The following is a 16,664-nucleotide window of genomic DNA, read 5'->3' as shown; positions in this document are numbered from 1 at the left end:
TTTTATTGTTTTTGAAATTTTGACCAATGTTATCTTGACTTTAATAAATTGGTTATTAAAGCCAAAATGCATGCTAAAATATTATTTTTTTGGTTTATAAATGACCAATATGATTTTTTAGCTTTGAAACACTTGATTGTATGCACAAAAATATTTTTTTCTTTTTTTTTTTAAATTTTTTTAAGTTGATGAAAACTGGGTATTTTAATATCGAATATGTATTTTTTTTGTATAAAAATACAACCCAATATTTAGGAAAATTTAGAAGAAAAATACATAAAAAAATCATAATTTTTCAAAAGCATTTTTTTTTAAAAAAATTAGAATTGGGTCGGACCTGACCTAAACATTTTGGGTTGGATTAGGTCCACCGCCCTATCTAAACAGTGGGTCTCTCCATTCTTCACATGCAATATGAACAATGGCAAGACCCAAAAAGAAAAGAAAAAAAAAAGAAATAAAAGAGGGAAGAGGAAAAGGGAGGAAGACTGACTTGCGGTAGCTCATGGTGGTTGTAAAGGTGGAATAACGCCACTGCTGATGGCAATGGAGGTGTCAACGATAATGGTTCTTATCATTTCTTCCCCTGTTTTTTTCTTCCTCTCTTTGTTTTTCTTCTCTTTTTCTTCTTTGTTTTTTTTTTCAATGATAATGCTATTGGTTTATAAATGACCAATATGATTTTTTAGCTTTGAAACACTCGGTTGTATGTATAAAAATATTATTTTTTCTCAAAAAAATTTAAGTTGATGAAAACCGGGTATTTTAATATCGAATGTGTATTTTTTTTTTGTATAAAAATACAACCCAAGATTTAGCAAAATTTAGAAGAAAAATACATCAAAAAAATCATAATTTTTCAAAAGCATTTTTTTAAAAACAATTTAGAATTGGGTTGGACCTGGCCCAAACGTTTTGGGTTGGGCTGGGTCTACCACCCTATCTAAACAGTGGGTCTCTCCACTTTTCACATGCAATGTGAACAGTGGCAAGACCTGAAAAGAGAAAGAAAAAGAAGAAATAGAAGAGGAAAGAGGGAAAGGGAGGAAGGCTGACTTGTGGTAGCTCATGGTGGTTCTGGTTGTTGTAGAGGTGGAATAACGTCATTGCTGGTGGCAGTGGAGGTGTCAGCGATACTGGTTCTTACCGTTTCTTTCCCTCTTTTTTTCTTCCTCTCTTTGTTTTTCTTCTCTTTTTCATCTTTATTTTTTTTCAATGATAATGCTACGGTTACTGTGGATGGTGGTGTTGTGGTTCGTAGTGCTTCTCCTCCTCCTTTTTCCTCTCTATTTTGCTTCTCTTTCTCTCTATTTTCCTCTGTTTTTTGTTCTTTTGGTCTTTAGATCATTCTCTCTCATTTTCTTATTTTTTTTTTCTTTTTTTCCTTGTCCCTTTTCTTAACTGGCACATTCTGTATTTATAGGTAAAAATAGAGAGGAGAAAATCCCCTACTACCCTTGCCCAAAGGGGTAAGGTGGTTGGAGTGGCCATTATTTAGCCACTCTAGAGACACCTCTCCTCTCCTAACCCTAACACATGGAAAGCTTTTGTGCAGGTGGAGAGGTCCTTAGCCAACGCCTTTTTGGGTCTTTGAAAGAAGAGAAGGCGGTGAGAAACAGGGGAAGAAAAATCTTCTTCTTTCATTGCTTCGTGTGCTAAGGGAAAGAAAAAGACTGACAGTATCTTTCAAAAGATCACTGTTTTGGCCCCTCTCTTTTTTTTTAATGAAAAGTGAATAAAATAGCGATGTTATAGATAAAACTTATCGTTTTATTTAAAGAAAAAAGCGGTAAAAATGTGTCAAAGTCCAAATCAGTCTTCAATTTATGATTTGTTCAATTAATTCCTCAATTGCAATTTCAATTTTAAAAATCAACTCAATTAAATCCCTACAAAATTCAATCCTCGACCCTGAAGTTGGTCGTTGTTTTCAAATTGATCCTTAGTCTTTGATTTATGCAATTTGATCATCAATTGATAAATAAACTTCTATTTTTTTTTTAATTTGACCTATGATTAGGTTTAATTATAGCTCATTTATTTACGTGTATTTTTTTATTTTGATCCTTGGTTTCAAATTTCTTTAATTAAGTCTCTAATTGGCCATCAAACTTTAATATTTATACAATTAAGTCCATGATTTGATCAAACTAAGTCTTAAAATTTATAATTTGACTCTAGAGCTTTAAAATTTTCAATTAAAGCTCAGATTGACTTCAAAGTCAATTTTTCTTGCAATAAAACTCTACATAAATTCAATTAAACCTTCAATAACATTTAATTGAGAGTATAAACATTTGATTTTGGAATTTTTTCTTAAATTAAATTTTCTTTGTCATTTGGGCTCTCATCAGTCAACGATATATTGTCAAATTTTAATCTTTATATTTTTAAACTTCTTCAACTAATTTTAGCCATTTTCTGGGCACTTAATTTGACATTCTTTTTTATTGTTATTATTTTTTTGGTTTTTTTTAAATATTTTTTTGATTTTTTTTGTATTTATTTTTGCTCAAAAATCTAAAAATGAATGATAACATCTGTCATGATTGTTTGCTGTGAGAACATGTTTTCCTTTGTTAGAGAAAATCTCCGGCTCTAACCTGTACTGGGAGTTGGGACAAGAGCACGTTGAACACTCCCAAGTCTTCCATTTTGACGATGCTTTTGCTAGGAGGTCTCGTTTTCACTCTATGATGATGTCGACAGATAATACAACGATTTGGAGTAAAAAATTAAAAAATTAACCATAAAGCTGAAGCTTTTAAAATGGAAATTAAATTACTTTTGACCTGGAATATTTAAAGCTTGATAGAAGAAACCAAAAAAAAAAAAAAACCCTAAATATTTCTTGCACTTGTAACCGAAAAAGGGTGGTTAACATCCCTAGCAAGCTGTGAATATTCCAATACTTTACTAGATTCAGTGTAAGCGAGCATGTATACCATCAGTGATTTCACTTCCATTATAATCATCCTATTAATTTACGTGTTTATAAATTCATCTATCATTAATTAATTAAAACCAATTAATTAACTAAAAACCGCCACCTGCGCGATTGACGCACAAGAATTCTGTGTTCTGATTAATTAATCAATATACTTTTTTTTCCCTCCTAGCTAATTTGTCATGGCAATGGCGGACCCTGCAGGTTGAGCGCGAAAACTTAGGCTGAATAAATATATCTTGGATCATATTAAACCAAGAATTCAAGACAACAACTGCACTATAAAAATACAAGTTCTGCTTGCTTATTTTAGCTACAAGCACCAAACCACACTCAACTTGTCCAGACTCTGTCATTTGATGCTCTTAATTAATTTCCACTGTCGACTCTAGTCTTATAAATATTCTGCGTGGATATGAGACAACTGGGATCTAATTAAATGTTTATATGTCCTTGTTGACAACGGAAAAGAGAGGCGTCGTGGTGTGAACACCTTGAAATTATCAAAGACAGATCAAGACGGACGTCTTTGTAGCCTTAGATAATAGAAGGAGCTTCACTACTTGAAGGGAGATATGAACATGATTAATATTTTGGCGGAAGACGATGGCGGTGTCAAAGTAATATTAAATCTCCAGCATTTGTTTTCGTTTCGCTTTTGTCAAACAGCAACTCGTAATATTCTTTATTTGATATGTTAAAATTAGTTATAGTCAAGATCATTTATCTGATAGCTATCAACTTCAATTGGACTGTCATTACCTGTTAAAGCTGCTGTTGCAAAAATCAAACATTCTAGAACAAGAATTCTTACATACTTGTAGTCATAGTTGTTTGAAGAACTGTGGGTGGAGTTTCTGCATTCGATAAAGCATATCACTTCATCTCCTCTCAGCATGGATGTATGCAGGCATGTGTTCTGTTCTTGATGCAAAACAGGACCAGAAATTAACTCCTGGGCTTATAGGAATTGTGGGTTGAGTCCCTACTTGTGAATCTAGCTCAGTAGGGGTTCTACTGGAAATCTGTGTTTTCGTAACAGAAATTGAATTTTCTACGAGAAAAGAGGGCCAAATTTAACTTTCATTATTACGGTTTCTAATAGGAGATACGTCCCTAGCCAGCTATCCAATTCTCAGTTTTTGCCACGAAATAAAAGAGTTTTTCAATTGAGTCCCTAACATCTTGCAATTTTTTAACCGGGTGCTTGCTTGCATCAATATCCGTCTATACTTTTCATCCAATGCGCATATTTTCTTTTTATGCAACGAGATTGTGCATTTTTAAGAAAATTGATGGAAAAATTAAGACGCATGGATAGAATGACTCAATTGATTCTTTTGCTGTTCGTGACAAAACTGAGAATTGGATAACACAATGGTTTTCTCGTTCGGATTTGATTACATAATCAAAATCTCCTTCGGGAAGTTCATTTGTTCGCTGCAATGAGGCCCGCCCCAAGAAGGCTTTTGCGCAAAGATACGTTTCCGAAATTACTTTATCTTTCCTCGTGGGCCTTTTCGAAACGTAATCCCCGAGTTTTACTGATCAATTCTTCCGTTTACAATTGTGAAGTACAGAAAGGAGGTCATATTTTAACTTCTTGAGCTACCTTGTTCAAAGCAATGGACCGTAGCTAAATGACAAGACGGCGGGTATGTTCGAGAGTATAACTGAAGTAGTTATATATATCAGCATCAAAACAATTTAAAAATACTAAAAAAAAGTAATTTAAAACAAAAAAAATAAAATTTAATAAAAAGCTAATTTAACCGCAACCCCAAATATTTCCTGCAACATACATATTCTTTGTTCCTACATGCATGATTCACGCACAAATGCCTTCTATGATGATGAACGAGATGTTGCTCGAGGAAAAGTGACCACAAATTAGGCACATCACTTATTCTTCGAGGTCCTGAATACTGACTGGGGAGCAGATGCACAGTCAAGTTTTTGCTTCGTTTGAAATGGAACATGTTAAGCTAACCTGACCACAGCTCTGTCGGGATTATTGCGTTTCTAGAGTTGCAAACCACATGTAATACCGGAAAGCTCTGCTCGGAAACAAGACTGTAAGGCATATTGTTTTGACTACACACGTCTGATGTGCCCAGCCTAGCTTGGGTACAGGATCACATCCAATTCAGCAACGAAACCAAGAAAATTCAAGGTCAATGCAAAGTTATTGCGGCATACGAAAACTTGTCTGCATTAACTGTGCGTGCATTTAATTGATTGGGCCACCCTCAAAGTAGTCTATCAACGGTCTCGGAAGGGAAGAAACAGTGGAATGTCTTCATCGGTGGATTCTTAAACGATCTTGAGTCCTTTTCACATTTGGATCGCTGACTGAATTAATAATGGTTATGCAGCTGCAAAACTGGCCATGAAATTCAGAACCTCCTGTCAAAATGTTGCAGGATTTAATGGCAAGGCCTGTCATAACTCATCTGGAACTTTAAGAAGAAATGCTATGAGCGCATACATGTAACAACATAAATTTTACCACGAGTTAGCTCATAAATCCCATGAACTGTTGATTGTAATTGGCAGACAAGTCTTGCTGTAAGCAATGGGCCAAGTTACAATGAAATGGCTGGCTCTGCTGCCACAAGTAGAGCATGATTGTTTCCCAGAAGTCTAATCGTCATGAATTGGCTCTTCTGTTTCACCAAGGTTCGGTTCGCTGAAAACCTCGCATGCTCTAAAGACCGTCGGACAAGAAATATCCTTATCCAGCCCAGTTTATATGGACTTAATTCCATCAGATTAACCAGAGAATCTAGCCCATTAAAAGCCCATTGGGCTACCACTCGAAACCTTATCCCAGACGACGACGCTGAATTTCACACAAAGGCCGAAGCTAAAAAAGGGCTGCACGGCCATTCCCTGAGCCACTGATAAAAACACACAAAATCAAAACATTTTACAAATCCGAAAACCTTCTGTTTGGCAGCAGAGAAAGTGAAGAGGGAAAATGAGCGGACCATCAAAGAAAGTAGTGGATGTGGCATTTAAAGCATCGAGAACCATCGATTGGGATGGGATGGCTAAGCTTTTAGTGTCTGATGAGGCTCGCAAAGAGTTCGCTACACTTCGTCGCGCTTTCAACGAAGTTAACTCCCAACTCGAGACCAAGTTCAGCCAGGTCTCCCTCCCTCCCTCTCTCTAGATCTCTCCCCTATTTCGAATTGTTTTTGAATTTCTTCGTTTCTAGATATAGGATTTTGGTGAACTGATTGTATTTAATTTGCATATATTTTCTTAATCATAAAGGTAGGGATTTTATATTTATCTCGATCATATTTATGATGGATTGGTTATTTTAATTTATTTTTTATTTTAATTTTGATCAGGGATTTCGTTGGGATTTTGGAAATGGATCTGGTTTGCATTGAAACTACATTGTTGCCAATGAAAATTAAAATGAGAAATTAGTGATTGATCTGTTCTCGTACTATATGGTTATATCGCGGGTAATTTATTGTTGGATTGATGAGAGAATCAAAATAGTTGCCAACAAGAAAAGGGAATTATTTTGCAATAATGTTTGCAGTTGTAAATGTTGGTATTTCAAGCTGCATTGCACTCAATTGTGTCTCCAATAGCAGCAGAGACATATTAATAGGGCATACGTCGAGGGGCATTCGTGCTTGTCTATTAGGAGTGACTTTGTATTTCCAAAACCAGCTCCGTGAAAGCTGTTCCTGCTGTTCTTACTTTTGATTTTTAGCTTTCTAGGTACCTTTTCTGGTGATTGTGAGTATTGTTTAATGATTGTTGATTGTTTTATTGCGCAGGAACCCGAACCCATAGACTGGGAATATTATAGAAGAGGAATTGGGTCTCGCTTGGTGGACATGTACAAACAGGCATATGAAAGTATGTTTCATTATTCATTTGCAGACATGACTCTCATGTCTTTTGGTTTACCTGATTTACGCTGTAGTATAACTGCTGCCTTATGCTGATTGATACCTGTTTACTTGATATGTTGTTATTAACTGCTGGTGTCAATGATGTTGCTGGAAGTTACTTATGTAAGGTTTCCTTCTCTATATTGGATAAATAATTTAACTTGGGACACTATTGATCCTAAATGATTTATTATTTCTAGCAACCATCTGCTTTGGGTTGATTACAAATGCATCCTCCTTTAGTTATTAGATGCTTGTTGAAGGATTCATATGCTGACACTCATCGAGTGCTTGAACTTTTAATAGCTAGCAGCATATATATTTCTCTTCATGTTTCTAGTGGTGCAGAAAGACATTTTATCCCTGCTTTAGGCCTCACTGTTTTAATTGCCCTTTAATAGTTGATCTTGAGGGAACACTTAATGGATGGACTTCCCTGCCATAGGGGTCTACAAATATTTTCCAAAGTTGAATTTCAGCTTAACATCCATAGATGATGGGTCTCTTTGTTTGATCTTCGCTTATTAATTCATATTAAGAGGTTTTGTGAGATGGTATTATGAAAGCTATCCAATGTATGTTATCATCCATCCTTTAAAACTCATGTGATTTTTTTTCTCTCTTTATAAGCCATATTGAAAACCTGTCTGATGTTTCTGAACTTGCTTATGATTCAATCTATAACCAAAGCCTGAAAACTTTTACCTTTTAACCCTTTACTTGCTTATAAAAATGAAAGGAAAAAAGAAATTACCCTTTACCTCTCTGATTCTGAAACTCCCTCGTATTCCTCACATTTCTAAAAGTCCTTTTGCTTTCTGTTTGTTTTATTATTTTTTGAGTATATTGTTTTGGTTCTATGCTTCAGAAACTCACCTTAATGCCTTGTTTTGTTTGCTATGTGTTTTATACTGTTATTAAGTTGATTTATTAATATTTGTTAGGTTGTCCCTTGTTTGATACTGATTTCCTTCCCTGGCATGTGTTTGCCAAATGCATGAATGATGCTTAGACTTATACTTTAGATTCCTTACACCAACCTTAGTTCCTGCACTTTGTGTGAACTGTTTTGTTGCCTACAATGGAGTATGTTTTGTCTGCTTTAGGTTTGGTCCCTAATGTAAGTAGCGTTATTTTTGCATTTTTTCAGTTCTAAAGTATAAAGCAAGTGTACATAGAATCATAGCTCTGCTATCTTATTGGATTAGAATCAGTGCGTGACAGGAATGTATTCTGGATATTCATCCTTATAATGTCTGGTTACTAAAATGGAGCCACTTTCTATTAGAATACTGAATTGAGTCAACTTGTCCATATGTTTTTTGCAGGCATAGAGATCCCGAAGTTTCAAGATAAAGTGACTCCAGAATACAAGCCTAAATTTGATCAATTGGTGTGAGCCAATAGTGCAATTCTGATTGTTATAGTGGTTTTTTAAACTTGTCTCTTGCAACCACCCCTCCCTCCCCCCACTCTCTCTTACAGTATATATTCTCTCTTGGTTTTGCAGTTGGTGGAATTGAAAGAAGCAGAGCAACAATCCCTGAAAGAGTCTGAGCGTCTGGAGAAAGAAATTGCTGAAGTTCAAGAATTGAAGGTGAATTGAAATGGATACTTCATCTTTTAGTTTTATTCTTGTCCAATTTATGATTTCTAACCACCAGACATCAATTTGAGCAGACAAAAATCAGCACCATGACTGCAGAGGAGTACTTTGAGAAGCATCCTGAGCTGAAGAAAAAGTTTGATGACGAAATCCGCAATGACTATTGGGGTTATTGATCACATAGCTGATTTTGGCTCCAACCCTGAAATTCTGAACTTGTGGTGTTTTCCTTGTTCCATCTACAATAATAATTTCTAATAGGTTGCTCCCAGTTTGTAGAATTTGACCTTCAGCAATGCCCATGTCAAATGCTAAACTTCACTTGGACAAGCAGGTTGGGGATTTACAAAGCGATGTGCTTACTTCGATCAGCATCAATTGTTATCGATCTCTTTTTTACATTTTAAACTGTTTATGGTGAAAATAATCCAGGTGTGATTAACATTTTAAACACTCATTCTGGATTGCAGTCCATTCTGTTTTGAGAGCAAGGCTTTTGTTTTCCCAACGCGGGTGGAAACAAGAGAATTCTGTCTGTAGCTCTTGTATGAACTTTTGAGGTTCATAAACATAAATATGATGAATACATTTTTTGTGTAGCTTTCACAGCTGTTGCTTGTTTTCCCCTTTTCTTTTCCATATTCCTAATGGAATCCCAGACTGACTTCACCGTTGATTGAAGTATGTACCTTCCGAAACTGTCATCAAATAATCATCGTAGATGCTGCTAAGGCTCGCTCAAGGCTCTTCGAAGATTCTAGAGAGGTTGATGATTATTCTTCATAAAAAATATAAACAAAAAACAAAAGGGATCATTCTTGAATCTTGAAGTGTTGGATTATGAGGTGGTTTGTTCCTTGCTTTCGATTGAAAAGTTTTATGGTGTCAAATGAATAATTAGGGATATTTAATTTTTGAAAAAAAAATACAAGTAAAAAAAAAAAATCTAGATGAATATATTTTTATCACTTTTAATAGGTTATAAATTTTATTTTATTTTTTATGTTTATTTAAAAAAAAATAGTATAAGAAAATAACTAATTGGATACTGCACCATAAAATCTCTCTTTTTGCATCGAATTTGAACTTATAAAAATTTTAGAAGGAAAAATTCATATTAGAAAATGAAAAATTTACGGAAGTACTTCATTAGTAAAATTAAAAAAAGAAGAAGTTGATATGCCAAAATCAGCAAGATTAAATCCATATATTTAATTAAGATAAAAGCGAAAGGCGGTGTGCCAGTAGCGAGGTTAAGCTTGAAAAACATGTCATCGAAGTATTTGATCGAGAATTTTGTAAGTCAATGTAGTAAAAGGAAGAAGAAAAATCGAGTGTGGGATTGAGAAAACATGTAAAGCTGGCGAGCTCATAGTGGATGATCTTATTCTTAAAACAAGAGGCGAATCACTTTGAAAACCTTCAACCTTTTACTGGTCGCAGGCCAACTCGTGGATATAGGCTTTTATATGTTTTTTTTTTTTGTTTTTTTCTCTTATGGTTGGTCGTGTTTTTATGGCTGTGCCCACTTGAATATTGGGCTCCTTTTGACTTTGTAAATTGTGATTCATGTTCTTGTGCTGAGAGAGGATGTTTTCCCTCCCTACCTCCCTCCCTCCCTTTGCAGGCACAGAGATCCCCAAGTATGTTGCCAAGCATAAACTCGATGCATCTTCAAGCATTGCGAAGTCAAACGTTCAGTATCAAACATCCGACGTTCGTGTCCTTCGGGTCTGGTTCAGTTAGTGATCATTTCTCGGGAGTCAGATGCTCGTTGTTTTGCCTGGGAACCAATTTCTTTTTTTTTTCTTCTAAAAAGTCGATATGCATGAATAGAAGAGGCGACGCCAAGTCTAATAACCACCATGACACAGATTAATCTGAACATGATAGCAAAAATGCGATGCTGATTTTGACTAGTTTTTAACCAAATACATCCATGAATTTTCTTTGAATAAAAAATAAAATAAAAACCATAAATTAGTTTATAAAAATCATTCCAAATATAATTTTACTCTCAAAAAGCCATCAAATCCCGACAACGTTTGTAATTTTCATGTGTTAACAACAAGCAGGTGGATGCTGGATGGAGATAAAGATACAGAAAATGCAAAATTAAACACCATCCTTGCAAATGATTTATTGAATGCAGTAAGATTCGGGTTAAGGAAAGAATAAAATAACCGCACATAAAATGCACAGTATAAAATCTGGGAACAAGGTACAAGATCACTGCAAAAACAGATCATCTGCCATTCTTGGCAAACCTTGAAAATTCTGAACAAGACATCCTGCAATAAGATGTCTTGACCTGGAAAGAAAAGGAAAACAAAAGGGGCTTGTCGACAGATAAAATTTGATGCATCTGTCGCTAGAGATTCAGAAAAAGAAAAGGAAAAAAAAAACTTGACAGATAAAATTTGATGCATCTGTTGCTGGAGATTCAGAAAAGCAAAAATATCTTCCAGCAGCATTCACAACTAAAACCTGGAGGCTGCGGTTGATAGGATTCTTGTTTCAGAAAGGTCTTTATATCTATCCAGGACTCATCAACTTTTTTCTGAGACAGCTGCTCTAGCTGCCTCCTCGTTTTTGTCCATGGCCTTCCTTGCTAGCTCATAGCCTGCAAAATTCATGGCGCCTAAGGGAGCAATCCAGAAAAACCTCGGCACTGCTCCTTTGAATAAGCCAAGGGGCCCCTCATGTCGGAGTATAGAGAAAGCTATAAATGACATTGATACAGTTCTTCCTGGCGGAGCAGTCATCATTCTAGTTTTCATCACATCAAAAGGAGTAGTGATAACAGCAGTTAGGCCTCCAGATAAAGCCCCAACTGCAATTGTTTCCCAGGGTTCCAGCTCCCGCCTTAGAAGTTGTTGAGCAACCTTGAAGAATCACGCCAATTACACATTAAATGGAAAACAAGAAACTAAAGGAAAAACATGGCAGAAGAATACGTTATGTTTTTATAGAAAATAGAACATAAGTCAGTCGCACATCCTCAAATGCATCTAGGGGCAGTAGTAGGATCAAGTAAAGCTTAAATGTTTCATCTAGTGGCAGGTTTTGGACAATTTATTAGCATACTTCCTTTCCCCTTCCCTTCCGTAGTCAAAACTTCACTCCTTACAACTATTAAGTTTCTATGACATATATTTAGTAATGAAAGTAACTATTAAGTTTCCACATAATATATTTAGTGATGAAAGAAGACGTGCTTCCCATTCCATGTCCATTAACACTGTTCACGTGCTAATAATTTAAAGAGAACAACCAATTCTTGGCATTAAACTGTTGCACAAACCCCAACATAAATGTTATTACTACAAATCATCTTCAAAATAAAATCCCTTTTAAGAAAGTAAGCAAAAAAACACCAAGCCCCCATGGTCTCGAGGACTGCAGTCAATAATGGCATTCTACTGATGCAATTGTTTTGCCAAATTTAGTGAACTACAAGAAGAAAGTACCATGCTCTGGTTGACACGCACATAGAATTGAAAACTGCATCTTTAAAATTTTACACAGAAAAAAGAATAAATTTATTAATATTTAAGCACAAAAACCTGCTTACCTTCTTGGACTCGCCATAGAGACACATGCCAGCAACATAAAATGGAACCTCACGGAAAAGAGTTGCACCAGTCCCACGAAAGAACCCCTTTAGGCCATCTTGCTGCCAAGTACCAACAATAGCCTGTCCTACATTGTCAAAAAGGCCAGCCTGCAAACGCTGCTTCAGTACCTCACATGGGATCCGCACTGCTGTCCCCAAAAATGTGCTGCAAAATGATGCTACAGATTGAACCTGTATAACATCCCAATGCATGTTAACAGTTGTTTCAGATTAGAGTTGGAATAGTTGTTTCAAAACAAAATAAAATTGGGGTACGGGCCTTAATCATATTCATTTGTATGCATCACTTGTCAAGGCATCTCCTTTAGCACAGGAACAACTCTTGAGCTTGATATGATAACATAAAGTGCAAGTCATGGAAAATAGCCTAGTCAAGAACTGAAGTAAACAATTATATACTGTGCTGATCTATCTTCTTTCAAACATAAAAGATTTGCAACAACTGATAAGCAAGAAAAATGAATTGAACACAATGGTTTGAGCACCCTATATAGATTTAGTGGAAAGAATCACTAGGCGAGCCAGAAAGCAACTGAATTGTTTTGATCAGTAGAGATAACAATAAGAGCAGCAGTAATAACAATAAAGCTGAACTGAGTGATACGAGAAAACATTAATATTGTTGAAAGTCTCATGCTTAAGCAGAATCTATTAATGCTTTGCCATCACACAAAATAAAGAAACGGCTGCTCTAAATCATCACTGCCAGTTTGAACTCTTTGCAATTAAACATCATTCAAGAGATTTGGGAAGACCAAGATTTAAATGATTTAGTACTTGTAAATACAAAATTAACAACCCCAGTAGCATAATGATAAGCATCACCTGGATATCTGGGAGTGTTGGGGCAACATTTATTAGCACAAGTTTGGTAGCTTCAAAAATCCCAGTTCGCAAGCCATGGCTGAAATGCCCATGGAGAAAAGGTGAGCTAGTAGATAAATAGTTATTACTCAGCAAAAGGCTGGAGGAAAAAAGACTAAAAAAAAACCTTGAAAACTGTCCCCAAATTGCAGGAATTGAACCCCTGTACAATCCTCGAACTCCAATTTGTGGAAGTTTTGAAATTATTTCTGGGAAAGTCAACGTTGATGCTTGCACCCGAGTCTAAAAGACCATCAACACAACAGATCATGAGAAGACCTAACATCAGCACTCATGGAAAACAGCATGCATATATATATATATATATATATATATATATAAGAGGATTACCAAAAGTAAATTAAGAAGACATTGCTCAATTTAACTTCACATCTATGTGCTCCAATATTTAATTCTCTGGAATGTAATTTTTTTAAGTTCCTCTTTTTTCCACCTTTTGACAGTCTAATACAAGTCTATTATAAACAAAAGCCGAGATACTGACAGAATGAGAATGAGGATGACCAACTAAAGGGGAAAGGCTATGTAGAATTTGATCATGAATAGCCCTCTATACGACAAATAGTCAATGTAGCTGTAATTGATCCAAAGTTTCTATTTCCATTAAAGACAATCAAGTGAACAAAAAAACCACTGAGTACTACACCTTAATTGTATCAACAGGATGCATAAGAGAACAAGAGAGTGCACATGAAAGACCCCCAGCCAAAGCAGATCTTAAAACACTTCCAGCAGGTATTTCCACGGGTGGTGCAACAGCAACAACAGTTGCAGCTTCAAACCATATATTCCTGTATGTATTAGAAGAAGAAGCCAGCATCAAATAGAAGCAATCAAGAAAATTGCACATTTTCTGTCTGATCAAATGAAGGCAAGCTTGCAGTAAACGATGTGAATGAGCCTGCACAAAACTTGTGTAATAGCTCTGGACAAATAAACACAAACATTTTACCTGGGATCATCTTGAAGTCGATCAGGAGGCAACAGAAGCATAAAATTACGAAAATGCCCATAAGAAATAGATTCTTCAGTGTCTGCATTCAAAAATCGCATCATAGCAACAGCATTGTCTTCATTTGCTGGCAGTCCAGCATTTTTTAATGATGCCAATATTTCACTCTTTTGCAGGGTCCCAGACTTGCTCAAACAAAGAGAAGTGTAAGCACGGAGAATTGTCGGTTCCTTCTGTTCCATCAAGGACAAAAACTGTTTCCAACCAAATGATTTTGAGAATAGGTGACTTCTAGTACGATGCATGAATTCCCGAGCATATTTACGGGGTAATTTTCTCTTTCTCAACGCAATTTCGAGATCCTCCAGAGTCACTTGACCATCACCATCTCTGTCCAGTTCCTCAAAGAATCTTCTTCCTATAAGAATGTAAGGGTGCAAATAAGAGCAATATTTAGGATGAGAGATACAGAAAGGATTGACAGTATAATCAGAAATTCATTTGAAGATGAGCAATTCTCTCTTCTCTTCTTTTCTTTCTTTTTTTTTTGCCTTTACTTTCTAGTCTGGAGAGTAAAAAATTAACAGTTGCATCTACAAAAAAAATTTTAGATAGTGTTCAGAAAAGCGGTTGGAACAATATTTTAAAAAAAATTAATTTTTTTTGTTTAAAATTAATTTTTTATATATATTTTCAGATTGTTTTAACGGATAATGTTAAAAATAATTTTTAAAATATAAAAAAATATTATTTTCATGTATTTTCAACACTTTTAAACACAACTATTACCACCCTCTATTACACCCCTTAGTCAAATAAGATCTCCTTTTCCAGCGAAGCACGTTCTGCAATAGATGGATATATCAGCTCCATTCAACTGATATTGAGTAAACTTTGACAAACAAGTGTTACTCGTCTATGAGAGTACCAGAACAATAACAAGTAGTACGCTCAGCAATATTTCATGTACGTATATTTCCAATTTTCCATAGACACAAGCAGGAACAGCAACCAGTACAGGTAAATTTCCTAAGGAGACGAGAAACCATACCTTCGGCCTCTGTGTATCTAAAGAAATCCTGGACAGAGAACAGCTTTTTCTTGTCAGGATATTCTTTAGAAGATCGACCAAGCTGCTGCACAAGCTCAATCAACTCTGTGAAAGAAACCGTGGATAATGTGGATCTCAAACGCTCTACATTCGATAGCGGAATGCTTAGTATCCCACTAGCTAGTTTCTGTGGCGAACTACCCCCAGTGTCCTCAGTGCTGTTGGTAGGCGCGCTGCTTACACCATCGTCGCCCTCTTCATTAACTGAAGAGGATACTCCAACTATGCTTGATGGTACCCCACCAACTCTCGCAAAACTCAAATTTCCCAAAAATCCATCTACATGCACCTTTTGACCTTCCCAAATACTCATGATTGCCGTCAAATGATCAAACTGGGAGGGCGCTGGCGTTGAGTTCGAACAATTATTTTTACAACCCTTGACATTTCTTTCCTGTAAACTCTGATCAAACTTCTGTAGATTCTGAATCAAGAGGTCAAATAGAAACCCTATAAAGCATTCGATGGACACGTGTTTCTCTGTTTTACCCTTCTCGTTCACATTCTGATACCCTTTAACAGATTGAACCTTCAATTCCCTTTGCTTCAGTTCGCCCGAAACCTTTGCTTTTGAGCCATTTTTGCACAAATGCAAATACTCCTTATCCTCGTCACCAGCTTTCTGAAACCGTTTCTTGTTTGTTTTAAATGGGCTAGGAAATGCCTGAACAAAACCATTAACCAACAAAGACCACGTCAAGGCAAACCGCAAACAATTTACACAAGACTCATCTTCATTCCCCGTCTCCTTCTCTTTCAACAATTTCTTCGAAACCCCAACCTTATCATCACTGCCATTTCTGGGTCCACTTTCCAAATTCATCGAAAACATCCTCAATAGACTCCTAACAGGAACCTTGAAGGATAAAAATCCTTTCCTTTTCTCTTCACTAACCCCGCAATGCCTATTTTCACTATTTCCAAGACTAACACTCTTCTTTTTCACAGTGAAGATTGACACTTCACTGCTATTATCAGTATCTGAATCACGGGTTGCCTTATGATCATTCTTTGAAACCCCCCAACAAGTTTCAAGATCTTTAGCAGCTTTCCGAATCCCGAGTTCAAGTGGTGAAAGAGCATCTCTGACCACTTGAACTGAATTCATAAAAGACTCTATTGGATCATTTGTAGACACCATTACAACAAAATCACAATACCCCAATCACAAAAATCCAATCTTTTTACTCCCCCAGTTCTTATATGTACCTTACCAGTTCAAATCTATACTGAAAGCCTGATAAAAAACAGTAGAAATAAAACTGTGCCCGGAAAAGCACAAGATTAAATAAAAAAGAAAGAACTAGGTGCAGCAAGCGTACAGTGGACTGAACCGGATTGGGTAAGATCCATTTAAGCGGCCTTAAAGAGTATCTGAATCTGAAATTGCAAGACCCTAACTATACGGACCGGTAAACGGTGTAGTTGTGTCCATTTTTGCTTTGTTGTTGATAGAGTATGGGAAACGAGAGGTTTTTTATATATATTCAGTGAAAGCTCAGTTCTTCGTGAGAGGAAGAAAAAATCGTGGATAAAATTTTAGACCTTCAGAGAGAACAAAGTGCTATATAAAATTTGGTGGATTCTTTTTTCAAAAAAGGGAAAG

The 16,664-nt window shown here is 36.0% G+C and overlaps 2 protein-coding genes across 2 annotated transcripts; one reads left to right on the top strand and one right to left on the bottom strand.

Annotated features, from left to right (window-relative positions):
• Window positions 1-5,807: 5,807 nt before the first annotated feature.
• LOC105130812 (ATP synthase subunit d, mitochondrial-like) lies at window positions 5,808-9,082 on the top strand. The gene is made up of 5 exons (XM_011033496.1): window positions 5,808-6,098; window positions 6,751-6,832; window positions 8,196-8,260; window positions 8,378-8,464; window positions 8,548-9,082. Exons 1-5 carry the CDS (start codon window positions 5,928-5,930, stop codon window positions 8,647-8,649), a joined length of 507 nt encoding a protein of 168 aa, XP_011031798.1. The 5' UTR covers window positions 5,808-5,927; the 3' UTR covers window positions 8,650-9,082.
• Window positions 9,083-10,608: 1,526 nt separating this feature from the next.
• Window positions 10,609-16,655, bottom strand: LOC105130811 (uncharacterized). Its single transcript, XM_011033495.1, has 7 exons — window positions 14,999-16,655; window positions 13,948-14,365; window positions 13,642-13,786; window positions 13,102-13,217; window positions 12,936-13,014; window positions 12,048-12,281; window positions 10,609-11,358 (listed from the first exon to the last, which is right to left on the bottom strand). Exons 1-7 carry the CDS (start codon window positions 16,197-16,199, stop codon window positions 11,023-11,025), a joined length of 2,529 nt encoding a protein of 842 aa, XP_011031797.1. The 5' UTR covers window positions 16,200-16,655; the 3' UTR covers window positions 10,609-11,022.
• Between the last annotated feature and the right edge of the window lie 9 nt (window positions 16,656-16,664).

This window comes from Populus euphratica, unplaced genomic scaffold (genome assembly GCF_000495115.2).
Source record: "Populus euphratica unplaced genomic scaffold, PopEup_1.0 scaffold29.1, whole genome shotgun sequence".
NCBI classification, from domain to species: Eukaryota; Viridiplantae; Streptophyta; class Magnoliopsida; order Malpighiales; family Salicaceae; genus Populus; species Populus euphratica.
This window is presented reverse-complemented; position numbering and strand designations above follow the sequence as displayed.

Coding starts and splice junctions, on each gene's coding strand:
- LOC105130812 (XM_011033496.1), top strand. CDS start 5,928: ATGAGCGGACCATCAAAGAAAGTAGTGGATGTGGCATTTAAAGCATCG. Junction 8,261..8,377: donor AGCCTAAATTTGATCAATTG/GTGTGAGCCAAT, acceptor TTGGTTTTGCAG/TTGGTGGAATTGAAAGAAGC. Junction 8,465..8,547: donor CTGAAGTTCAAGAATTGAAG/GTGAATTGAAAT, acceptor CAATTTGAGCAG/ACAAAAATCAGCACCATGAC.
- LOC105130811 (XM_011033495.1), bottom strand. CDS start 16,199: ATGGTGTCTACAAATGATCCAATAGAGTCTTTTATGAATTCAGTTCAA. Junction 13,218..13,641: donor ATCCTGTTGATACAATTAAG/GTGTAGTACTCA, acceptor ATGGTCTTTTAG/ACTCGGGTGCAAGCATCAAC. Junction 13,015..13,101: donor ATTTGGGGACAGTTTTCAAG/GTTTTTTTTTAG, acceptor TGGGCATTTCAG/CCATGGCTTGCGAACTGGGA.